Raw genomic sequence first — 20,544 nt, 5'->3', positions numbered from 1 at the left:
CCACCTCTATGATTCCATGACCTTTAAGTGAAGTCACCTCCATCTTCCTCTCAGAGCAGATGCCCACAAGCCCTGGGCGGGAAGAGCCAGAGAGAGAGAGAGAGAGAGAGAGAGAGAGAGGAGGACATTCCTAAGAACCGGCAGCTCAGCTCTCGCCTCCCTCCAGGAACCAGAAAAGCCAGTTTAGGGCTCAGATCTTTCCCACAGGCCTTTCTGAGTTCTTCTCCGGGGACACCCCAGGATGGCCAGAGCGTCACAAGAACCGCACCAGACATTCACCAGACCCCAAATCTTTCCCCCTTCCTGGCCTGAGAGGCTGCAAATTCTACCTGCCTTCCCCCCTCCAGTTGATCAACACACAGAGATGCAGGTGGCCAGGGACCCACCTGTGCACACCTGAGCCTGCAAGGGGCAGCCAAGCCCCCTTCACCGCCTGCCCCCCCCGCCAGCCCCCTCTCCCCTCCTCCCTAGGCGGCAGCTCCGCCATGACCACAAACGGCGGCGGCAGCAGCAGCCGCGCGCGGCCCAGGCTCCCCTCGCCGCCCGCGGGAGCCAAGGCGCGCGACGAGGGAGCCAAGGCGCGCGATAATTTTCTTAAATTATGTCAGCGGCGCCCGGCAGAGCAGCCCTCTCGGCCACGGCAGCCCGGCTCTCCCAGCCCCCGGGGGCCGCCCTCCTCCCTCGCGCACCCGCAGCGTTCCCGCCCGGGGAGGCGGCGCCCCCAGGAGAGGCGGCGGCGGCGGCAGCTGCTGCGCGCGGCCCGGGCTCCCCTCGCCGGCCGCGGGAGCCAAGGCGCGCGACGAGGGAGCCAAGGCGCGCGATAATTTTTTTAATTATTGGGGGGCAGAGCCCCCCCAATAAAATTTTTGAGGGGGCTCAGGCCCCCTCAGGCCCCATGGTGTCGGCGCCTATGCGCCCGCCCCGTCGCCGCAGGCTCCTCCCGGCCGAGAGCCAGAGGACGGCGGCGGAGCAGGAGGAGGAGGATCGGGTTTGGCGACAGCTGCTGCGTCCTCTCCAAGCGCGGGGCTGGCCTCCGCCGCGCCCGATCCTCCGCAGTCGCCGCGCTTCTCGGCGGAGCAGGTCTCGTGCGTGTGCGAGGCGCTGCTGCAGGCGGGCGACCCCGGCCGGCTGGGCCGCTTCCTGGGCTCGCTGCCGCCTGATGCCGAGGCGCCGTGCCTGGAGGCGCAGGCAGGCGAGAGCCTGGCCAAGGCGCGCGCGCTGCTGGCCTTCCAGCGTGGCGACTTCGCCGAGCTCTACCGCCTGGTGCAGAGCCGGCGATGGGATGTGGGAGGGAGCTCGCTCGCCGCCCCGCGTGTGCCGCCCGACTCGCCCGCCTCCCTCCCACGGCACACCAGGCAACCTCTCGCGGCACACTAGTGTGCCGCGGAACACCGGTTGGGAAACACTGTTGTAGATTATGTCTGAGTAGGATGAGAGTGTTGGAGATACGTGCAGGTGTGTATGTGAACCCGGTCTTTGGGTGTTTGATTTTCGTTGTTGTGTATACTGTGTATATACGGACAATGACAATAAATTTATCTTTATCTTTATCTTATCTTTATCTGAAACGGAAGCAAAAGCCTCCAACTTCTTTCTCACAGCCATGCCAGTGGGATGGGGACTGTGTGAGATGGAATCGAACTCAACCCAATCTTTAAAGAGTAGTCATGGCAGGTTCTTCACTCATGTTCGAAATGCAGATTCCTACTGGCTTTGCAATTCATCAGATAGAAGTACCTTCTTTTGGCACATTGAATGCTGTGTCCTCCTTTTTAAAATACAGATCTATATTAATTTAAACATTAATGCTTTGCCTTTACAAAAATAAATAATGGAAGTGTTTAGAATAGAAGCAAATGTGCCCTGAGGATGGAATAAGGTTCCCTCATCCACAGCAGGTTTGGGGTGCAAACTAGCAGAACTGCCTCTCCCTGCCCCAGAGAACAACCCCAGAGCAATAATTGAGATGCCCCTATTTCCCCTTTGAAGGAGTCTTAATAAATTTTGTTAAACCTTCATATTAGCACCTGGAAGATGAGGCGGATCTTAAGAGGTTTAATCTCTAGGGTGGAACAGAAGCTTCTTGGCTACAGTGTGGGTCTATGTAGATAAAATCACACAAGCCGTCTGGGGTTCATTCTGAACTGTCAAGTATGATAACCTAGTGATGGGCTGTAATAAAGAAAAATCTGCCCTTACAGTGGTGCCCCGCAAGACGAATGCCTCGCAAAACGAAAAACGCGCAAGACGAAAGGGTTTTTCAGTTTTTGCGTCGCTTCGCAAGACGATTTTCCCTATGGGCTTGCTTCGCAATATGAAACGTCTTGCGAGTTCTTGCGAGTTTGTTTCCTTTTTCTTTAAGCCGCTAAGCCGTTAATAGCCGCTAAGCCGCTAAGCCGTTAATAGCTGCTAAGCCGTTAATAGCCGCTAAGCCGCTAATAGCTGCTAAGCCGCTAATAGCCGCAAGACGAAAAAACCGCAAGACGAAGAGACTCGCGGAACGGATTAATTTCGGCTTGCGAGGCACCACTGTATTCCCTTATGGAGGACACAAGAGCCGTTATAGAGTCCTTTGTAGGTTCTCCATCGGTAGGAGAAAATAACAGAGGCCAACCAGAGAATACTGAGAAGCAAAGCAGCTAGTAAGCCTGCTCTTTATTGAACTGTTGCAACAGGGTCCTCCTCAACACGCAGGAGGATGGAGGAGGACACAGAACCAAGGTGTGTCTGCCCTTATATAGACATTGTAAATTCCCTGCCCTGGAGCTCAAGACTACCCCTCCATACATCATACATCCATCACAGAAGGGGTGTAACCCAAGACCACCCCTCACAAACATCATACCTACATCACAGAAAAGGTGGTCTACAACAGAAATTTGAATGTTGTTGTTTTTCCTGTCTGCCAGGTTATCTGAGAATACCTTATCTGATTGCCTTTCCTGGTAGTCTGGCCATTCCTTTGAGATGAGTATCCCTGTTAGGTAAACCTGTCCAGATAGGGGCATAGCTGGGGCACCAGCCAAAGCTGATGGAAGGCACTCTGGGTCACTGAGCGCCTTCCCTTGTCTCTCAACAGAGGTACAGGGCAACCAAGGCCGTTTCAGTGCCAAAAGCAGGCCTAAACCCTGATGGAAATGGATCCAGAAAATCAGTAGCTTCTTCCAAGAGCACCTTGATCATTGTCTGCGACCCCTCGCTCCAGCCTCACTCCAGAAGTAAGAAAAACCAAGATTGGGAAGATTTTAACACAGGTAAGACTTAGAAGTGAGAAGGGTAGGGGGAAAGCTGTGCATGCGAGAAAGAGCAAAGCAGAGGGGCAGAAGACAACATAGCTCCTTTTAATTTCAGGTTAGCTCAGGTTGCCTTGTTGACAAAAATGCATTGCATTGCCTTTGTGATAGCTTCTTGGGGGTATAGAAAAGCTCCTTTGCTAATGGGCAGAACTTCATTTATTCATAATGTGTCTTCCAAGGAGTAGAATAACAAACCCTCTTGAGCAGCTGGGTTAAAAGTGGTGGCATTTGGCATATGAAGCTAAGAAGAGGCAGTATTATGATTATGATTGTAATTGTAATTGTAATTGTGATTGTGATTATTATTGTATTTTAATAATACCCCACCCTTCCTGATTGGAATCAAGGCAACAGAAAAGCAGTCAGGGAGCCACTTCAGAGTGGTGAATTTAAAAAATAATGAAAGCAAAGTAACTATTGATCAAGGAAAGGTATGGAAGCCATTAGGATCAAGAATTGTTTCTGGGAGGAGAAAAAAGGGGGAAAATAACTGAGAAAGCTACAAGGAGAAGCATAGCTGTCAGCTTTTCCCTTTTCTTGTGAGGAATCCTATTCGGAATAAGGGAATTTCCCTTTAAAAAAGGGAAATGCTGACAGCTATGAGGCGAAGCAGTGAAAAGCAAGCAACCAAGGGTGAGAGTATTATACCTAATTGTAGTTACTGGGCAACTGCAGAAGAGGGTCACCAAAATATTGTTCAGTTTTTGTTCCTTCAGATGTGTATAAATCCATAAATCCATACTACTGTTCCTAATTTAGAATTTAGAACACCCATTTTAAGATCTTATGCATCAAACTGCTTCCTTTGTCTGTAACAGTTGCCTGGCTGTTTTAAGTGTGAAAAAGCAAATAAGGCATTTTGAGGGTGAATCTACTGGTGGGAATGGTAGAGGCGGCCTGGTAGAGGCATTGGAGTGAGTAGAGGTTTTCACCATTTGGTCGGCCATTTCTAAGCAAAGAAAGTCCAGCAAACGTTTAAGAACATCCATATTACTAAACGGAAGGTTGAGCCTTGACCATTTTTTCCTGTACATAAAGGGCAGAAGATTTTGTCTGCTAATGGTAAGGCTGAAATGACTGAGAAAATATTGGAAATCTTATGAATCCTGGCTCTCTGGCCATTTTGACTCGTAGATAAGGGGGTGGCTGATTGTTCCACTAATGACCAGAGTGTGGCCACACAAAATCATAATAACAACCCACATTTGTGAAACATTTTCTAAGAGAGGTCTGTAGATAAAGGAGGCATGTAGCTCCCCATTTTCTTTGCCTGGGGTACCGGTATTTCTCTTGAATGCAAGAAAGATGATCCATATATGCTGAGACCTGATTCAAAATTTTATTTGACCCAAATTCTATGACAGGCTTTTTGGTGAAAACCTGCTTGGTTTCCGACAAATACTAAAATTTGGGTCCTCACCACTTCTGTTCCTAAGGTAATTTATTTAAAAACCTGGTGTGGCAAACTGCTTCCTTTGCCTGTAACCTCTCACTTGTTTACCTTCAACTGCAATCCAACCTTCTAGTAAAAAAACTTTTGAATTATCAGAGGTGGTGAGAGGCACTAATAACTAACAATTAATCTCTAAATGCTCTATCTAATTGCATCTAATTGTAGCAGCAATACGGTTGTGTGTCTTCTGGCTGAAACTCAAGTAGGTGAGTATCTTGTGCTTGGCTGAGGAGAAAATCCCTGTTGTGTTCTGCCTGCAGCTCTTTGTACAAAGATTCTTTCAGGTCGCAGTGAGGGGGACCATTCAAGCACCCTGAGCCTGTTGGAGAAAAGGTAGGCTCTAAATGGAATCATACCCACATATGCAAACTAAATATTCCAAAGAGCTTGTATTGAGCAATGTTGATTATTCAATCAGTTTTTCAGAAGAGCTGCGAACTCGAAAGCCTGATGTGGTCGCTCTCCGTGCTTCTACCTGAGGGACTTCTTGTGTCGGGACACCACTGCAGGGGAGGCCCTTTCCTGTGCCATCGCCACACAATAAGGTACATCTTTGGGTGGGACAGCCAGCCTTGTTTTGTTCCAGCTCTTTTTTTTACAGACCTCACAGAGCTACCTGTGCCGGAAGCAGATCTGCTCCATTGACAAAAGGCAATGTCAGAGCTCTTGATACATCAAGTGAACATCTGTGGTGCAGGATTGAGAGACACCTGCGTCTTGGCTGCGCTGCTTTAGGTAACCGGCTGTTTTTGCTCCTGTGTCTGGAGGGGAGGGCTGCTCAAGACCCTAGTCTCTTCCAGGTGCATCTCAGGGACGCAAGAAGTAGAATTTTGCAAGCCTTCAGAAAACTTAACAGCAAGTGAACTTCACACTCCAAAATTCAGGGATCTTTTTCAGTCCAATCCTTTTGTGCTGGCTTCTCCATTTCCCCCCGCTTGATCTCTTCACAGTTCTGTCCAAGAGCCCACCACACTCAGGTGAAGCCAGCTCTTCCTGCAGAAGTCAGGTCAATAAAACCAGATGTGTTCCAAAAACATTTCTCTGGAATTGGTGGGAAAGGGCTGGGGGCAAAGTAATGAGTCCAGATTGCTTTTCACAGACCAGCAGAAGGAAGTTCCAGGCCCATGAATTCACACTTCGGAGGGACAAACAAAAAGGTGAGCATAAAGGCAGAGTTTGAAGACTGGAACCAGTCTCTCTGTTGTGCCCTGCAAATGAATGGCAGTCAACATGGCACTCTGTGACTTAAACACATCTAGGTGAATATCCCTTGCTAATGGCAAGGGATAAAACCTCGATTGTGTTCTGTCTGCAACTTCATCATTCTTAAGGGTTTTCTTTTTTCCTGAGAGAACATTCTGTATTCAGAGTGTTCTCTCAGGTTTTGCTTTTCACCTTGTTGCATTGGCCAAAAAAAAGCAAAAGACGCTGGTGGTTGGCGCTCCTGGTTTCCAGGACGGGGTTCAAGCCCCCGCGGTGTCCCTGCTTACTTCCAATGCAACCTCTCTCTCTCTCTCTCTCTCTCCCCCTTAAGAACTAAATGAAGCAAGAGCTGCTGGGAAATCAAGGTGGTGGGTTGCTAGGGTTTCACCTGCAAAGTATTATGGGCACTTTGTAGCTTTGTGAGGGGTAAGCTGCAGTGCCCAGGATTCTTTGTGAGGAGAGAAATGGGGATAAGTTGCCCTTTAATGCTTTTTGACCACTAACAACTGCAAATATGACAGAATGGTGACTGAGTGGGGTGAAGGGAAAGAGGTAGGAAGGCCTTGAATGAAATCCACATGCCCTGGGCCACCTCCTTTTTCTAGTTATATCTTCCCCTGCTTCCCTGATGCAAAACCCCTCTAAAAATAGAAGGAAAAGAGGTCGGCACAAAAATGGCCCCCTCTGCCCTCCACCCTGCAATTTGAACATTGGTCTTGAGTTTTCTCCATCCACAGTCATGGATAAGCAGGGATTCAAATCCATGTCAGAGCTCCTCCGTCAAAAACCAGGGACTAGAAGCTCTCCTCTCCCAGAAATATTAAACACAGAATACAATGGTGACCTTGAATAGAGAGAGTGTCTCTTGTTGGAAAGATAGGCAGTGTGCTCGTGTTTGTGTGTGTAATTTTATTGTATGTTTTATGCTCCTTATCGCTACCCCCAACATCTGTGAGCTGAGGATCCTTTTCCCATCATCATCACTGGCCCAGATTGCGCTGGGCTCCCTGGACCCGAAACCTGAGAAGCAATCGGCAAGGAACTGGATGTGACGGAGGACATCTTGCATGTGTGAGTATTGGCCAGGCGCCGCCTACTCCAAGAGGCAAAATGTGTATTTTATTTTTTTGCAGTCGATGGAGAGCAGATGAAGCCCGGATTCTGCGTGTGTCCATCAGCTCCTTCCTGAAGCATCTCTCCTTGGTGGTGGAAACTATGGACCTGTTTGGGCCTCCTGTGGCTTGATAGATGGTTGCAAGAGGAAGCTTCCCAATAGTTTTGGATGGATTCTGGACTTGCCCATGGGCTACTGAGGTCAGAAGAGGCCCTGAACATGCCATCCTTAGAGCCAAGATGTTTTTTTCTGTTCTGGAGCCAGCGGGGAACTCTTTGCTTTCGGATACTCTTGGACATTGATAGATTTTGGGTGCTGAGAAGCAGGCAAGCCTGGGACTGCCTTGATAGAAGACAAAGTACCGTACATAGAATCTGGTGCTCTAATAAATTATCCAGTGTACTTTACTTTATAGTCTGCATGTGTTAACTGATTAAATATATTTGAGCCGGCTCACCATATAGATTAATCAATTATACAGTGTATGACCGAGGGTCAGGGCTAATGGGAGTTGTAGTCCTTGCAGCACCAGGAGAGACCCAGGTTCCCCATCCCCATTGCTGCACACTCTCTGTCTCTCTTGCCACCAGGGAGAAAGCAGCTAATAGCTGGCAGTGAGGAAGAGGAGGGGGTCAAGTGACAGAGGAGCCAAAATGGCTGGTGTGGCCTTGAAATCCTATTTATATAGGAAGATTTGCCTTTTTTATTTATTTCTGGCAGGGCTCCTACTTTTAAACAGCAAGCAAAACCTCCCCACTTTGGCATTCTAGTGAAAACTTCACCTGTTGAATTTCTGTTTGACATTTGTCGTTAGTTATACTTGCAGCTCCCTCTTGAAGGCACGCATGCTGAAACCTGGATTTGTGCTTGTGTAAAAAGATCCAAGAGCGCTTCTTGCCAGCCATTGCTGATCCTGAACTAGGATAGTCTTGCCCCTGTTATCCATGGTCAGGTAACCCCCAGAGTGGGATTACTGCCTTGCACTGTAAGGAGGGCGATGCTTGAAGAAATTACTAGTGCAGAAACAAGTATTTAGTTTTGTAGTTTGCTTTCAGGGCTGGTAGAGACCAAGTGCCCAAACTGCAACCCAAAACCCACTTATTTATTGTAAAGTGTCAACACGGCAATTTAACCTGTATATCTCATTTTCTCTGCGTTTCACGTTTCTTCTTTATGACTGCTGTTGTAATAAATAATCCTTCATAAAGGTTTTTGCATTGATATATAATTTTATGGTATAACTCAGTGCTTTTTTCCCAAAAAAATGTTTAGGGGTACCCTAATTTTGACTCAAGAAAATCACCACCGGGGGAAAAATAAATACAGTTCAAATTGGGGGAAATAAATACAGTGGTACCTCAGTTTTTTAACAGCTTCGTTCTCAAACTACTTGGAACTGAACACTTCAAACCTGGAAATGAGTGTTCCAGTTTTGGACCTTTTTTCGGAAGCTGAGGAGTGCCTGGCTGCCCTCAGGTGGTGCAGGGTCTCTCAGATGCAACTTCCGGGCTGCTTCCACCTTCCCCAACCCCAGCAGCTATTCAGCCTGGCTGCCTTCATGGGTTTGGAGGGGATCTGATGTGGAGGTGGGGGCTCCTTTAAACTTCTTACTTGAGGGGATTGCAGCCGCGAACCCCTCAACAGAAAGTGTGAAGGAGCCTGCACCTCCCCAGCTGAGCAGCCCCGATCCAGCTCCTGTTCCCGTGCAAGCCGCAACGCTGCCTAGCGGTGCAGCCCGATCCGACTCCTACTTGCTTGCAAGCAGGAGTGGAGGCAGGGATCTCTCAGAAGTAGAGCCCCGGCCCAGCTTTCCCTCACTTAGCGCTGAGGCTGCAGGGCTGCATTCAAAGTAAAAACTGAAACTTTCCAGAAAACCAAAAGCCAACAAACTTACAACCCGTGAAAAAGCAGCAACACAACAAATTGAAAAAGGCAAACCAACTGCAAATCAATCAAAATCACAAGAAAACATAAAACAACACTAACACTGACCCTGACACTAACCCCTAATTCTAATCCTTTAAGGTAAGGGTAAAAGTAAGGGTACCCCTGACCGTTAGGTCCAGTCGCGGACGACTCTGGGGTTTAATGCTCATCTTGCTCTATAGGCTGAGGGAGCCGGAATTTGTCTGCAGACAAATTCCGGGTCATGTGGCCAGCATGACTATGCCACTTCTGGCGAACCAGAGCAGCGCATGGAAACACCGTTTACCTTCTCTCCAGAGCAGTACCTATTTATCTACTTGCACTTGACGTGTTTTTGACCTGCTAGGTGGGCAGGAACTGAGACCGAGCAACGGGAGCTCACCCCAGTTGTGGGGATTCGAACTGCTGACCTTCCGATTGGCAAGCCCTAGGCTCTGTAGTTTAGAACACAGCGCCACCCGTGTCCCAATTCTAATCCTTACCCTTACCCTAACCCAGCCCTCCTCTCCTCCTCACTCCTTCCCTGCCCCCAACATGGAAGCTATGGTACCAGGGCTGCAGGCTTTCGGTGCTCGCGCGCCTAGCATGGAAGCTGGGGCGACAGTGTGCATGGCCACAGAGAAGGATGTGAGTGCCCTCTCTGGCACGCGTGCCATAGGTTCGCCACCACTGATTTAAGGCAACTCTTAAACATAAGTAGCACTTTGTATAGAATTTTGCATGAAGATTTCCACCAAGCAGAGCTTCTTCTTGGCCTCCTTACACACTTCCCCACCTGCCATGCACACAGTTTCAACAGACAAGGAAGCAGGTGGATCATCATTTATTTAAAAAACAATTGTATCTCATTTTACAAAACCAGTGAGTTCAGCAGCATATGCAAGGTACTAAAGGCGTTCCTTTGAAAATGTACTGGAATGCTTAGGAGCATAGTTTACAGAAAAGAAACTTGTTTCAAAAGCAGGAGAAAGGTCCCCTCTTAAGAAGAGATCTAGATGTGAAATCAGCGTAATATTATTAATGGTGGATTTTGTGCTGCCTTCACAACTAGGTACACAAGCATCCCAAACAGAAATTAAAACAACTGGATGCTTCTACTCTGCAGCCTCATTTAGCTTGAGATATAACCCTAACCCCAGGGTCTAGCACTCACACAGAGCCCTATATGAAGTCTTCATAGCACTGCTCTGCTTAGTCTAATACAGAATTGCATGATGGAGGCTACCCATAATGGGACCTGCAACCCATTTGCTCAGAAGTAAAACCTACCAAATTCAATAGGGCTTCCCCTCAACACACTCTCCCTGCCTTGCCCCAGCTCTCAGTTCCAGGGGTCTTTGATAGAAGTCTCTTCTGGAAGGAGCTGCAGGACAGAGCATATTCCAGCAGCTGTAAAATAGATACAGAAGGCCATTCCACTTAATCCCGGGGAAGGGTAATTGGTGGATACTTGGAGAATGTCCCTAGTTGATGAGGGCAGTGGACGAAATAAACCTAGACAAGGCACCAGAAAGTAGCCAACCAATCCCTGAATTATTCCAGTGCTTCTCCAATGGCATATGTGTTCATGATGATCCACTATGCAAGAGGTCAGTGCTTCTTGAATTTGCCAGCATCCGTTATCTTCTGGCAAGCGCTGAGGTGCTTCCAAGCATCCAGGATGAGGATGGAAGGAATGATGATCCACAAAGCATTCATGAAGACAAAATAAAACCAGAAGTATATCGGGTGCCCTATCTCACTGTGACTGAAGCCCTCGAAATACTCGGTAGAAAAGTACAGAACATCTCCATAGAGCTGGCCTGCAGTGAATGGTAGAGACAAGACAACCAATTAGAGCAGGGGGTAAGGAACCCTTTTCAGCCCAAGGGGCCACATCCCTTCATGGGCAACCATCTGGGGGCCACTTACCAGCAATGGGTGTGGCTAGAGTGCCGGAACAACTTTGACTCCTGCTTTTTTCTCATAGGCTACATTCATGTCATGAACACTTCAGAAGTTTTCACACACATCTCTCCAGCCAGGTAAGTGAAAAGCAGGACCACAGTTCCAGAGACACACAAGCACACCAGGAAGCAAGTTGAGCAGGGCCAGTGAAGGGCCTGGCACAGGAGTGGGCAGGGCCTGGGAGAGAACCCTGAGGGCCAGAGGCAAGAGATCTGGACAGCCACATTTGGCCGCTGGGCCCAAGGTTCCCCACGTCTGGATTAGAACCAGACAAAAAAGATACACAGCCCAAATTTCCTAGTTCCATGAGTTTCCTAGGTTTTCCAGTGGTTGTAATTGAGTGTGAGAGAGATAACTTGGATTTTTTTTAATTGTTTGGGGTGGGGAGACAAGGTGAGGGGTTATGGATGCCAGGAACACAAGGAGCATGCAGCAAACTTTTCAGGCATTCTTCCAGTGCAGAACATGTGGTGAAAAGGAACAGGGGACTGGGATACAGTTGAGCTCGGCCATCATTATATTTAGAAATCTATCCTTGTGTGTGCCTCATATACCTACCCAGCGACACAATCAGCTGCAGCACAAACCGATGGGGCTGGTCTGAAAGAAATGCTAACACAGTCCAGATGGAGAGGGGCCCCCAGGCGAAGGCTGTGATGGTCTCCACACAAACTGTGAAACTGTCTGATCTGTAGGGACAAAAGTGAAATAGAAATCACTTGGGGATCGACAACCATCCAAACTGTTTTTTTTTTGCATTGCATTTCTCTCTGGACTCACTCTTCACATTTCTACCTCCCCAGCTCCAATATCAGATGCATTGAAGCATCATTAAGAAACAGACTTGAGTCCACAAATGCTTATGCTGGGGGGGGGGGAGCTTTTTCGGCCCAAAGGTTGCACTACCCTGCAGAATGCTTTCTGGGGCCCACATTCCACTGGTGGGCGGGGCCAGAAAGAAAAGCAAGCAGAGCTTTTCTGGATGTGACTTTGTACAACAGGCTGCATTGCAACTGCACAGAAGTCGGGAGATTCCCCTTCATCGAGCCACACAAGAGTCCAGGGACACATTCCAGCCAGGCAGAACAACTCAAGGGGTGTGTTTTGGGGAGCAGAGGGGTTGCCTGGGGAAGAGTCCTGAGAACCAGGCAGAGAGGCCTCGAGGGCTGCTCCCCCAGCCCCAAGTTTCTCCAAGCCTAGCTTAGGCTACAACAAATGTCTTCTTCTTTAAGGCACAAGGAGGCAAATTTTCTTGTTTTTTGCTGCAACGGATTAACATGGCTACCCCAGAAGCTGTTAACCATCTAATGCCAACAACAGTGGCTTCTCAGGTAAAGTATCATTCGCCCCAAATGCAAGCTCTGCTGAGGAAACGCAAGAGAAATTACTCAGGGTAATCCCATGCAAGGCTGTCCCACTTTACCTCCTTATGGTCCGCCATGTTCTAAGATGTAGCTTAAAATATGCATCTATAGCCTTTTAAAGCTGTTAGTGCTCCCCCACACCAATCTTTCTGTTTCTAATGATTCAGTGCTGGATCTTTGCACGTCTGAATCCTTTCCCTCCATTACGATATAGACAAACAGCTACCCCACCGCCTCAAAGCAGACACTCACATGACGTATCTGCTGTCACCTTTGGCGTATTCCTTCCCTATAGCATAGTGAGGAGAGAAAATAAGGCACAACATTGGTTATAATAAGCTGAGAAGCACAAAATTTCACATGAATTGAAAAGCTTGTGTATTTCACTAACTAGCAATTAGGTAAAGAGAACTGTTCAGACTTTTGAATTCAGCACCAATTTCCAAGTGGAAACAAAGCCAATTTAAGCATATTACATCTCTGCAAAAAAATAATAATAATGCTACTTTGTTCTATTTGCTGGTTTGGGGAGAAAGGGTGGGATAGATACTGAATAAATAAAATAAAATGTTAATGATAGAGTCTATATAATGCTCCCCTTATTTAACTGCTACGACATACTTTCCCCAGAACTGGGAGAATGGGAGAAGAACTCTGGGGTTTGCATACATGCCCTTCATTCCCCCACCATCAAGTCAGTCTTACAGAGCTGTGAAAGAAAAGACTGGTCCCCTGCGATTTCCTTGTGGTACAGGCTGAACCAGCCTTCAATGACACCATGAATAAAGCCACAGACAGCAAACCAGCAGATAGCCAAGGAGCGCCAGGTTCCAAACGGTGCAGCTGTCCTGTTCTGCCATCTTGCTATGAGCCAAGTTACTACCAGCAGGAGCCCAGAGACAGAGAAGAGGAAAGTCAATATCTGCCACGTGGGGCGGTCATTGGGGATGTAGTGCTGGAGCTCCAAGTTTCGAGGCCAGTAAGGGTGGGGAACAGCAAGGTGCTTCGCTTCTAACCCCATGGCGCTCGAGGGGAACTAAACCAAGTTGCTGAAACCGGTGAATGCTCTTTCGCTCTGCAATAAAGAAACAGAGTTGGTAATGTTAATTCACTAGAAAGCACATGTGAAATGAATATGGATTCTGGGCTAATGAGTTACCATTGTCACAACTATGGGAAATGTTTGAACTATTACTTAGAAGTACACAGAACAATGTAATTTGAGGTCATGGGATGTCCAGAAAACTAGAACTGTAGCCCATATCAAAAGAGGTGGAAAGACTACATATACAAATAAATCAATGTTTTATCTAGCCAACAGATTTACATATAGGTCCCCATTGTTTAGTAATCCATAATATCTTTCCTTTAAGAATCTTTTGTTTCCAAACCTCCATTAGATAAGGTGACTCCAGAAGGAGTAGGTTACTTAGAGGAAGCAGGAAACCACCTCCACATGAAGATTTCTCTATGCTGCCTTCCTAACACGCAGCAGCCTGGTCATTACAATATTTTTACACCTTCCACATAAAACTATGTAGAGCATGGATGGGGAACCTCTGGTCAAACTGGGCCCACCAGAGGCCCCAATTGGGCCCATGAGACTGTTTTCCCCAAACCACACTGCACCTGCTGTGCAGCAGGTACTTCTTTCTTCTTTGGCGATCACTTGTAGTCAAGTTAGATTACCTTCCATGAATATGGTCTTAACAGTGTGTCCATAAGTGACTGTGGAGGCCAACTCTGGATCCGTGCATCCTTCCACAGTGGGTACATAGGTTTCTGGGTGGAAGTTGATCACAGTGAAGATCTTCCAAAACATACCATTCTCTTAGCTTATTTCTCCTTTTCTCCCTGAGTTTGAGTTTTTTCAAAGTCCATGACACCTTTGGTAAAGGATGTCTCCAACTGGAACACTCACAGGCCAGTGATTCGCAGTTGTTGGTGTTTATACTACATTTTTTAGATTTACCTTGAGAGCAACCTCTTTTGTTGACCACCAGCATTACGCTTTCCTTTTTTAAGTTTGGAATAGAGTAGTTGCTTTGGAAGACGATCATCAGGCATCCAAACAACGTGACCAGTCCAAAGTTTATATTGAAAAATCATTGCAACACTTTGCTTCTTCCAGTACACTGACAATGGAAGATTGCCTTATGGAAGACAATCTTACTCCGCTAAGAGTGATCGCCAAAAAAGAATACAGTTCTCCCGATTGGCATTCATCAGAGACGAACTCGCATCGCCCCTGGGCATGCACAGAGTGCTTTCCCCACCACCACCCACAACCCGAGGTTTGGAAGAGAGATGAGAATGCACTGCAGCGCTGCACGCCTTCCCCACCAACAGCAATATAGGCGCTTCCGAGCCCTTACTTACCAGCACTGCCTCCGTCCACGAAGGCGCCTGCAGAATAAATGAACCTGCAGCTCAGCAGCTGCTGCCCTCGCCGATATCGCCCTCTTACCTCCACAGCCAATAGGGTTTCCCTTCGGTGTTGATTGGCGGGCACTTCACCCAATCATCCTGCAGCGAGTCGGTGGCGGGCGACCACCTAGGCTTCCAACGGGAGCGTAAATATTGACGTCACGGGCAGCTCAGCATAATGATTGGTTGCAGAGCGGCTGAGGCGATGTGAGTTCATGTTCTAGATCTGCAGGTTGTTTCTTTCGTAGACCTAGTTTGCCTCCCTGAGACCCGAGGATTTTGCTCTTGCGCCACTTTCGCCCTTTCACTTCCAGGCTGGCTGGGAATGCTGAATAGTAGACCCCTGTCTAAAAAATAAAATAATAATAATAATAAAAATTTTAAAAAAATTGTGATATGTATGATATGTATGTATGTTAAAAAGCAATAAAAATTAAAAAAAAAGAATAGTAGACCCCTGTCCTCTGCCCCCTTAATTTGCCCAGAGGCACTCTGGCAAATTAAGAGTGCAAGTGGATAGCAGATTTTCAGCCACTCTGGGCAACTTCCAACACTTCATCTTTTATAATTTTTATTAGATTTTCCACAATGATAACAAAAACCACAAGGCAGAATGATACAGAAAAACAGAAAAAGTAACAATAAACAGATGAACAATAACAACGAACTTAATTCTTCACAGAGGCCTTTCTCCTGGGCATGGTCGGCCAATTGGTGCCAAAGAAGGATAGAACTTTCTTTATGTATGCAACAACAGCAGCAAGAATCCTCATTGCAAAGTATTGGAGGACACAAGATCTATCCACTCTGAAAGAATGGCAGATGAAGGTAATAGACTATATGGGACAGGCAGAAATGACCGACAGAATCCGAGACCAGGGAAGAGAGAAGGCGAAAGAAGATTGGAATAAATTTAAGGACTATCTTAAGAAACATTGTAAAATTAATGAATGTTGAAACGATGTTGGTTTACCCACTCTGGAAGAATGGCAGATGAAGGTGATGGACTATATGGGATTGGCAGAAATGACTGGCAGAATCCGAGACCAGGGAGAAGAGTCGGCGGAAGAAGATTGGAAGCAATTTAAAGACTACTTACAGAAATATTGTAAAATTAATGAATGTTAGAATGATGTTGGATAGAAATTAAGTGGTTTCCAGCTGTAATGCTTAAGAGAATATGAAAAAAAAGGTTTAGAAATAAGTAAAAATTTAATGGTAAGGATTTGCTGAACTAACAATCTGAATTGGAATACAAAAAAGGGAGGTATGAGGAGGTCCGGGAAATAAGTTAAAGGAAAATAAGTAATGGAAATTCTGTGTGTTTTTAATTATCTTTATTTTTGTATTTTTGTTATTTTTTCTTTTTCTTTTTCATTGTATTATTATTGAAAATCTTAATAAATAGTAAAGATATCAAAGAAAGAGGTTATGCTGATAAAGACTCAAAATTCCAGACAGAAATAATAAATATTAAAGTGAAAATTATATCTAAGACATACAGGATGTTGTTGGACTGGAATTTAGGCGATGAGGAAGTAAAATCGGTGATGACCCACTGGTCAAGGGATATAGGTCATAGTATACAGTTTGAGGATTGGGAGAAAATTTGGAGGGAGGGGGTAAACTTTACGGCGTGTAATTCGATAAGGGAAAATGTCATGAAGATGTTTTATAGGTGGTACTTGACACCCATGAAATTATCAAAAATGTATAAGGTGGATAATAAGTGCTGGAGATGCAAAGACATAGAGGGCTCCTTCTACCATATGTGGTGGGAGTGCAGAAGGGTGAAACAATTTTGGGAGAAAGTACACACTTAATTGAAGAAGATATTAAAGTACACGTTCATAAAGAAACCAGAAATCTTCCTTCTAGGGATATTAGGACAAGAGATAAAAAAGGAAGACCGCAGATTGGTATACTATGCGGTTACGGCAGCAAGGGTAGTATTAGCTCAGAGGTGGAAACTACGGGAAACCCCAACGGTGGAGGAGTGGAGATCTAAATTGTCGGATTATGCAGAGTTGGATAGATTAACAGGAAAAGTAAGATACATAAGACACCAAGTGTTCACCAAAGATTGGGAAAAGTATGTAGATTATCTGGAATGTATTAGTGAAGGACAAATAACGCTAAAGGGATTTAGAGACGCACTGTGAAAGACTAAGAGTTATTGTACAAAGCAAACAGGAATTAGGAATCGGCATAATGACAATATAAGTAATGAAACGTGTAACCTTATTTATTGCTTCGAATGATTTACGGACAGGCTGAAGGAAGTCCCGCAAAAGATGACTATGTTATATGGATGATATGGAAATGATAATTGTTGTTTATTATTTTTAATTTTTCTTTTCTGTGTAATTTTTTTCTCTTTTTTTGTATTTGTGTGTTACTTTGTATGCTTTTTGGAAATAATCAATAAAAAAGAATGATAAAAAAAAGAAAATCTTAATAAATATTCTATTAAAAAAAAAAATACGCACTTGCCTAGCTTGCATAGCAAATTCTATATAATCTGTTTAAGGCAGGCACCGCCCATACATGCTTCCGCCCAGGCCATTTTCCTTATCTTCTCTTTGCACGTGCCCCTGACCTTTATTTCACATTTTTGTGTTCTTCATGTACACGCTACTGGCTTAAAATACAGCAAGGTCATTCTTTTTCTCAATTCAGATTGAAGGTGTTTGGTGGGGGAGCACATCAAAATACAGTATTTAATAAGAAACAACAGGATAGAGATGGGCTGTAGCTGATGCTGTGTGTTTTTGACTAAACCTCTGCATCCTTGGGAGAGCACATCATGCACAGTAAACAGGTCTGCAAACAGCCATAATCTAACAGGTGGGGGGGGGGCAGAGGAATTACACTCTCAAATGTAGTGCTATGTTTCCATCTCTAAAACTGGCAGATGTTTTCTGGGAAGTCTAATTTCTTGATGCTGTAATGTATATCATGTGCTTGGACATTTCTTGGAATATACAGTTTAGAAATATAGTAAAATAAAATAAAATGAATAAATCAATAAACTGTGCTTGGTTTAACTGCCTTGCATTATCTGCACTGCACACAGCACATTTTCCTGCTTTCCAGTTGTGGCACAGATTATGCTGTTCTGATGTGGCTGGATACTATGGGTGGGATTCACCTAATGAACTCTGTCAGCAAAAGCCCTGCCGTAAGTGTTTTGTCTACAGTAGAAATTGCTAGGTCACACCTGCAAGGAGCTTGATTGACAAAAGATTATGAGAGGATTCTATAAAACTCACCCCTCTGGAAACGCAGAGTTGAAGATAAATTGCAAAAGGAACACTGATGGTTTGTAAAATTAATACTAATTGTACTAATTAGCCCAAATAGCCTCAGGTTTCTCTTGCCCTTCTATTGTTCTTGTTGGAGGAGTTAAATTTCCATACATTGTGTGCTTAATATCCAGGTCCTGTGAAATATTTTCCATGTCGTAAGTACTTGGAAACGGTTGAGGCAGTTGGCTACATTTAGCCTGGTAAAGAGGAGACCAAGGAGATATGATAGCCATCTTCCAATATTAAAAGGGCTGTTGCATGGAAGAGGGAGTAAGCTTCTTTTATCCTACTCCAGAGGCTAGGACTGGAACCAATGGCTTCAAGTTACAAGAATGGAGAGTCTGACTGAATATCAGGAATAACTTTCTGACAAAGCAGTTCGTCACTGTAAAGGTTCCCCTCAAAAGGTGATGGACTGGGAATTTTTAAGCAGAGGTTGGATGGCCATCTGGCATGGATGCTTGAGTTGAGATTCCTGCATTGCAAGGGGTTGTACTAGATGACCCCGTGGGGTCCCTTCCAACGCTACAATTCTATGATTCTATCATTCTACTCCAAATGTTACCATCTAGTTACTCCCAGGCTGCTCCTATTCACTCCTGTCCATATCTGCACCGCAATCTTCCATTAATTTTATGCTGGTTGTAACTGCCAAGGCTTCCCTAAAATATTCATGGGTGTGTAGCTCGGTGAGAATGCTGCCGGACAGGTTTTGTGGTTTTTTTTAGAAAATTTTATTAAAGTTTCACATATAATAAAGCAACAATAAAAACATAACAAACCCAACAAACACAACAAACACCAACATAGAAAACATAAACAAAACAAAAAAACAAGCATAAATTCATTCCCTTATTTTCTACAACCTTACTTCCCCGACTTCCTCATACCTTCCCTTTCTGTATTCCAATTTCTAATCTAGGTTCAGCAAATCCTTTCCTTTAATCTTGTTTACATCTTTACCTTTCTTTTCCTTTTCATACCCATTACAGCTAGTAACCACATAGTATCTAAACCAACATCGTTTCAACATTCATTAATTTTACAATGTTTCTTAAGATAGTCCTTAAATTTATTCCAATCTTCTTTCGCCGTCTCTCTTCCCTGCTCTTGGATTCTGTCGGTCATTTCTGCCAGTCCCATATAGTCTATTACCTTCATCTGCCATTCTTCCAGAGTGGGTAGGTCTTGTGTCTTCCAATACTTTGCGATAAGTATTCTTGCTGCTGTTGTTGCATACATAAAAAATGTTCTATCCTTCTTTAGCACCAATTGGCCGACCATGCCCAGGAGAAAGGCCTCTGGTTTCTTCAGAAAGGTATACTTAAATACCTTTTTCAATTCATTATATATCATTTCCCAGAAAGCCTTAATCTTTGGGCACGTCCACCAAAGGTGAAAGAATGTACCTTCAGTCTCTTTACATTTCCAACATTTGTTGTCAGGCAAGTGGTAAATTTTTGCAAGTTTGACTGGGGTCATGTACCACCTGTATATCATTTTCATAATATTTTCCCTTAAAGCATTACATGCTGTAAATTTCATACCGGTGGTCCATAACTGGTCCCAGTCAGCACTCATAATATTATGACCCACATCTTGTGCCCACTTGATCATTGCAGACTTAACCGTCTCATCCTCAGTATTCCATTTTAACAGCAGATTATACATTTTTGACAAAGTCTTAGTATTGGATTCCAGCAATTCTGTTTCTAGTTTAGATTTTTCCACCTGGAAGCCAACTCTCTTGTCCTTATTGTAGGCCTCCAAAATTTGATAATAATGGAGCCAATCTCTCACTTTATCTTTTAATTTCTCAAAACTCTGCAATTTCAACCTATCTCCTTCTTGTTCCAAGATTTCACAATATTTAGGCCATGTTGCTTCCATGTTAAGCTTTTTCAAGGCTTTTGCTTCCATAGGTGACAGCCACCTTGGGGTTTTGTTTTCCAAAAGATCCTTATACCTAACCCAAACATTGAACAGTGCTTTTCTAACAATATGGTTTTTAAATGTTTTATGTAGCTTAACCTTGTCATACCATAAATATGCATGCCACCCAAAAACATTGTTAAACCCTTCTAAATCCAAAATGTCTGTGTCCTCAAGAAGTAGCCAGTTTTTCAGCCAGCAGAAAGCTGCTGCTTCATAATAAAGTTTAAAGTCTGGCAGGGCAAATCCCCCCTATCCTTCGCATCAGTTAAAATCTTAAATTTTATTCTGGGCTTCTTGCCCTGCCAGACAAATTTAGAAATATCTTTCTGCCACTTCTTGAAACAATCCATCTTGTCCACAATTTGTAATGTTTGAAACAAAAACACCATTCTAGGCAATACATTCATCTTTATCATGCTGCCGGACAGTTTTGCCCCCTGTCCCACCGCGTGCGTGTGGAATCGTTTGAAGGACTCTCCGGAGCGCAAACACGAGTCGAACCCGGGAATACCAAGCTCTTTTCTTGTATTTTATTATTTTAGTTTCCCTGCACCTCTTCCGCATTGGCTGC

The 20,544-nt window shown here is 45.0% G+C and overlaps 1 protein-coding gene and 2 long non-coding RNA genes across 5 annotated transcripts; 2 read left to right on the top strand and 1 right to left on the bottom strand.

The window, feature by feature from the left end:
- Positions 1–3,006: 3,006 nt before the first annotated feature.
- LOC309360349 lies at positions 3,007–6,293 on the top strand. 3 transcript variants are annotated; one of them, XR_014164024.1, is made up of 4 exons: positions 3,007–3,254; positions 4,915–5,484; positions 5,700–5,755; positions 5,849–6,293. It is a non-coding gene; the product is annotated as an uncharacterized lncRNA (long non-coding RNA). The 3 variants fall into 3 exon arrangements; XR_014164025.1 differs by lacking the exon at positions 3,007–3,254 and having other exon boundaries at positions 3,290–5,082; positions 5,176–5,484; XR_014164026.1 differs by lacking the exon at positions 3,007–3,254 and having other exon boundaries at positions 3,290–5,484.
- Positions 6,294–6,303: 10 nt separating this feature from the next.
- LOC309360382 lies at positions 6,304–8,273 on the top strand. Its single transcript, XR_014164080.1, has 2 exons — positions 6,304–7,023; positions 7,086–8,273. It is a non-coding gene; the product is annotated as an uncharacterized lncRNA (long non-coding RNA).
- Positions 8,274–9,799: 1,526 nt separating this feature from the next.
- Positions 9,800–13,413, bottom strand: EBP (EBP cholestenol delta-isomerase). The gene is made up of 4 exons (XM_081895114.1): positions 13,009–13,413; positions 12,556–12,592; positions 11,498–11,628; positions 9,800–10,794 (listed from the first exon to the last, which is right to left on the bottom strand). The coding sequence occupies exons 1-4, from the start codon at positions 13,322–13,324 to the stop codon at positions 10,583–10,585; spliced, it is 696 nt and encodes a 231-aa protein (XP_081751240.1). The 5' UTR covers positions 13,325–13,413; the 3' UTR covers positions 9,800–10,582.
- Positions 13,414–20,544: the final 7,131 nt, after the last annotated feature.

This window comes from Podarcis melisellensis (genome assembly GCF_964234715.1).
Source record: "Podarcis melisellensis genome assembly, chromosome: 17".
In the NCBI taxonomy this organism is placed as follows: Eukaryota; Metazoa; Chordata; class Lepidosauria; order Squamata; family Lacertidae; genus Podarcis; species Podarcis melisellensis.
The sequence above is the reverse complement of the archived record's forward strand: the minus strand, read 5'-3'. Positions and strand labels throughout refer to the sequence as shown.

Bases quoted from the DNA above. Each gene is read 5' to 3' on its own strand.
- EBP (XM_081895114.1), bottom strand. From the start codon at position 13,324: ATGGGGTTAGAAGCGAAGCACCTTGCTGTTCCCCACCCTTACTGGCCT. The intron at 11,629-12,555 runs GTGAGTGTCTGC...TTGTCCCTACAG, and splicing joins GGTGACAGCAGATACGTCAT to ATCAGACAGTTTCACAGTTT. The intron at 10,795-11,497 runs GTAGGTATATGA...CATTCACTGCAG, and splicing joins GCAGCTGATTGTGTCGCTGG to GCCAGCTCTATGGAGATGTT.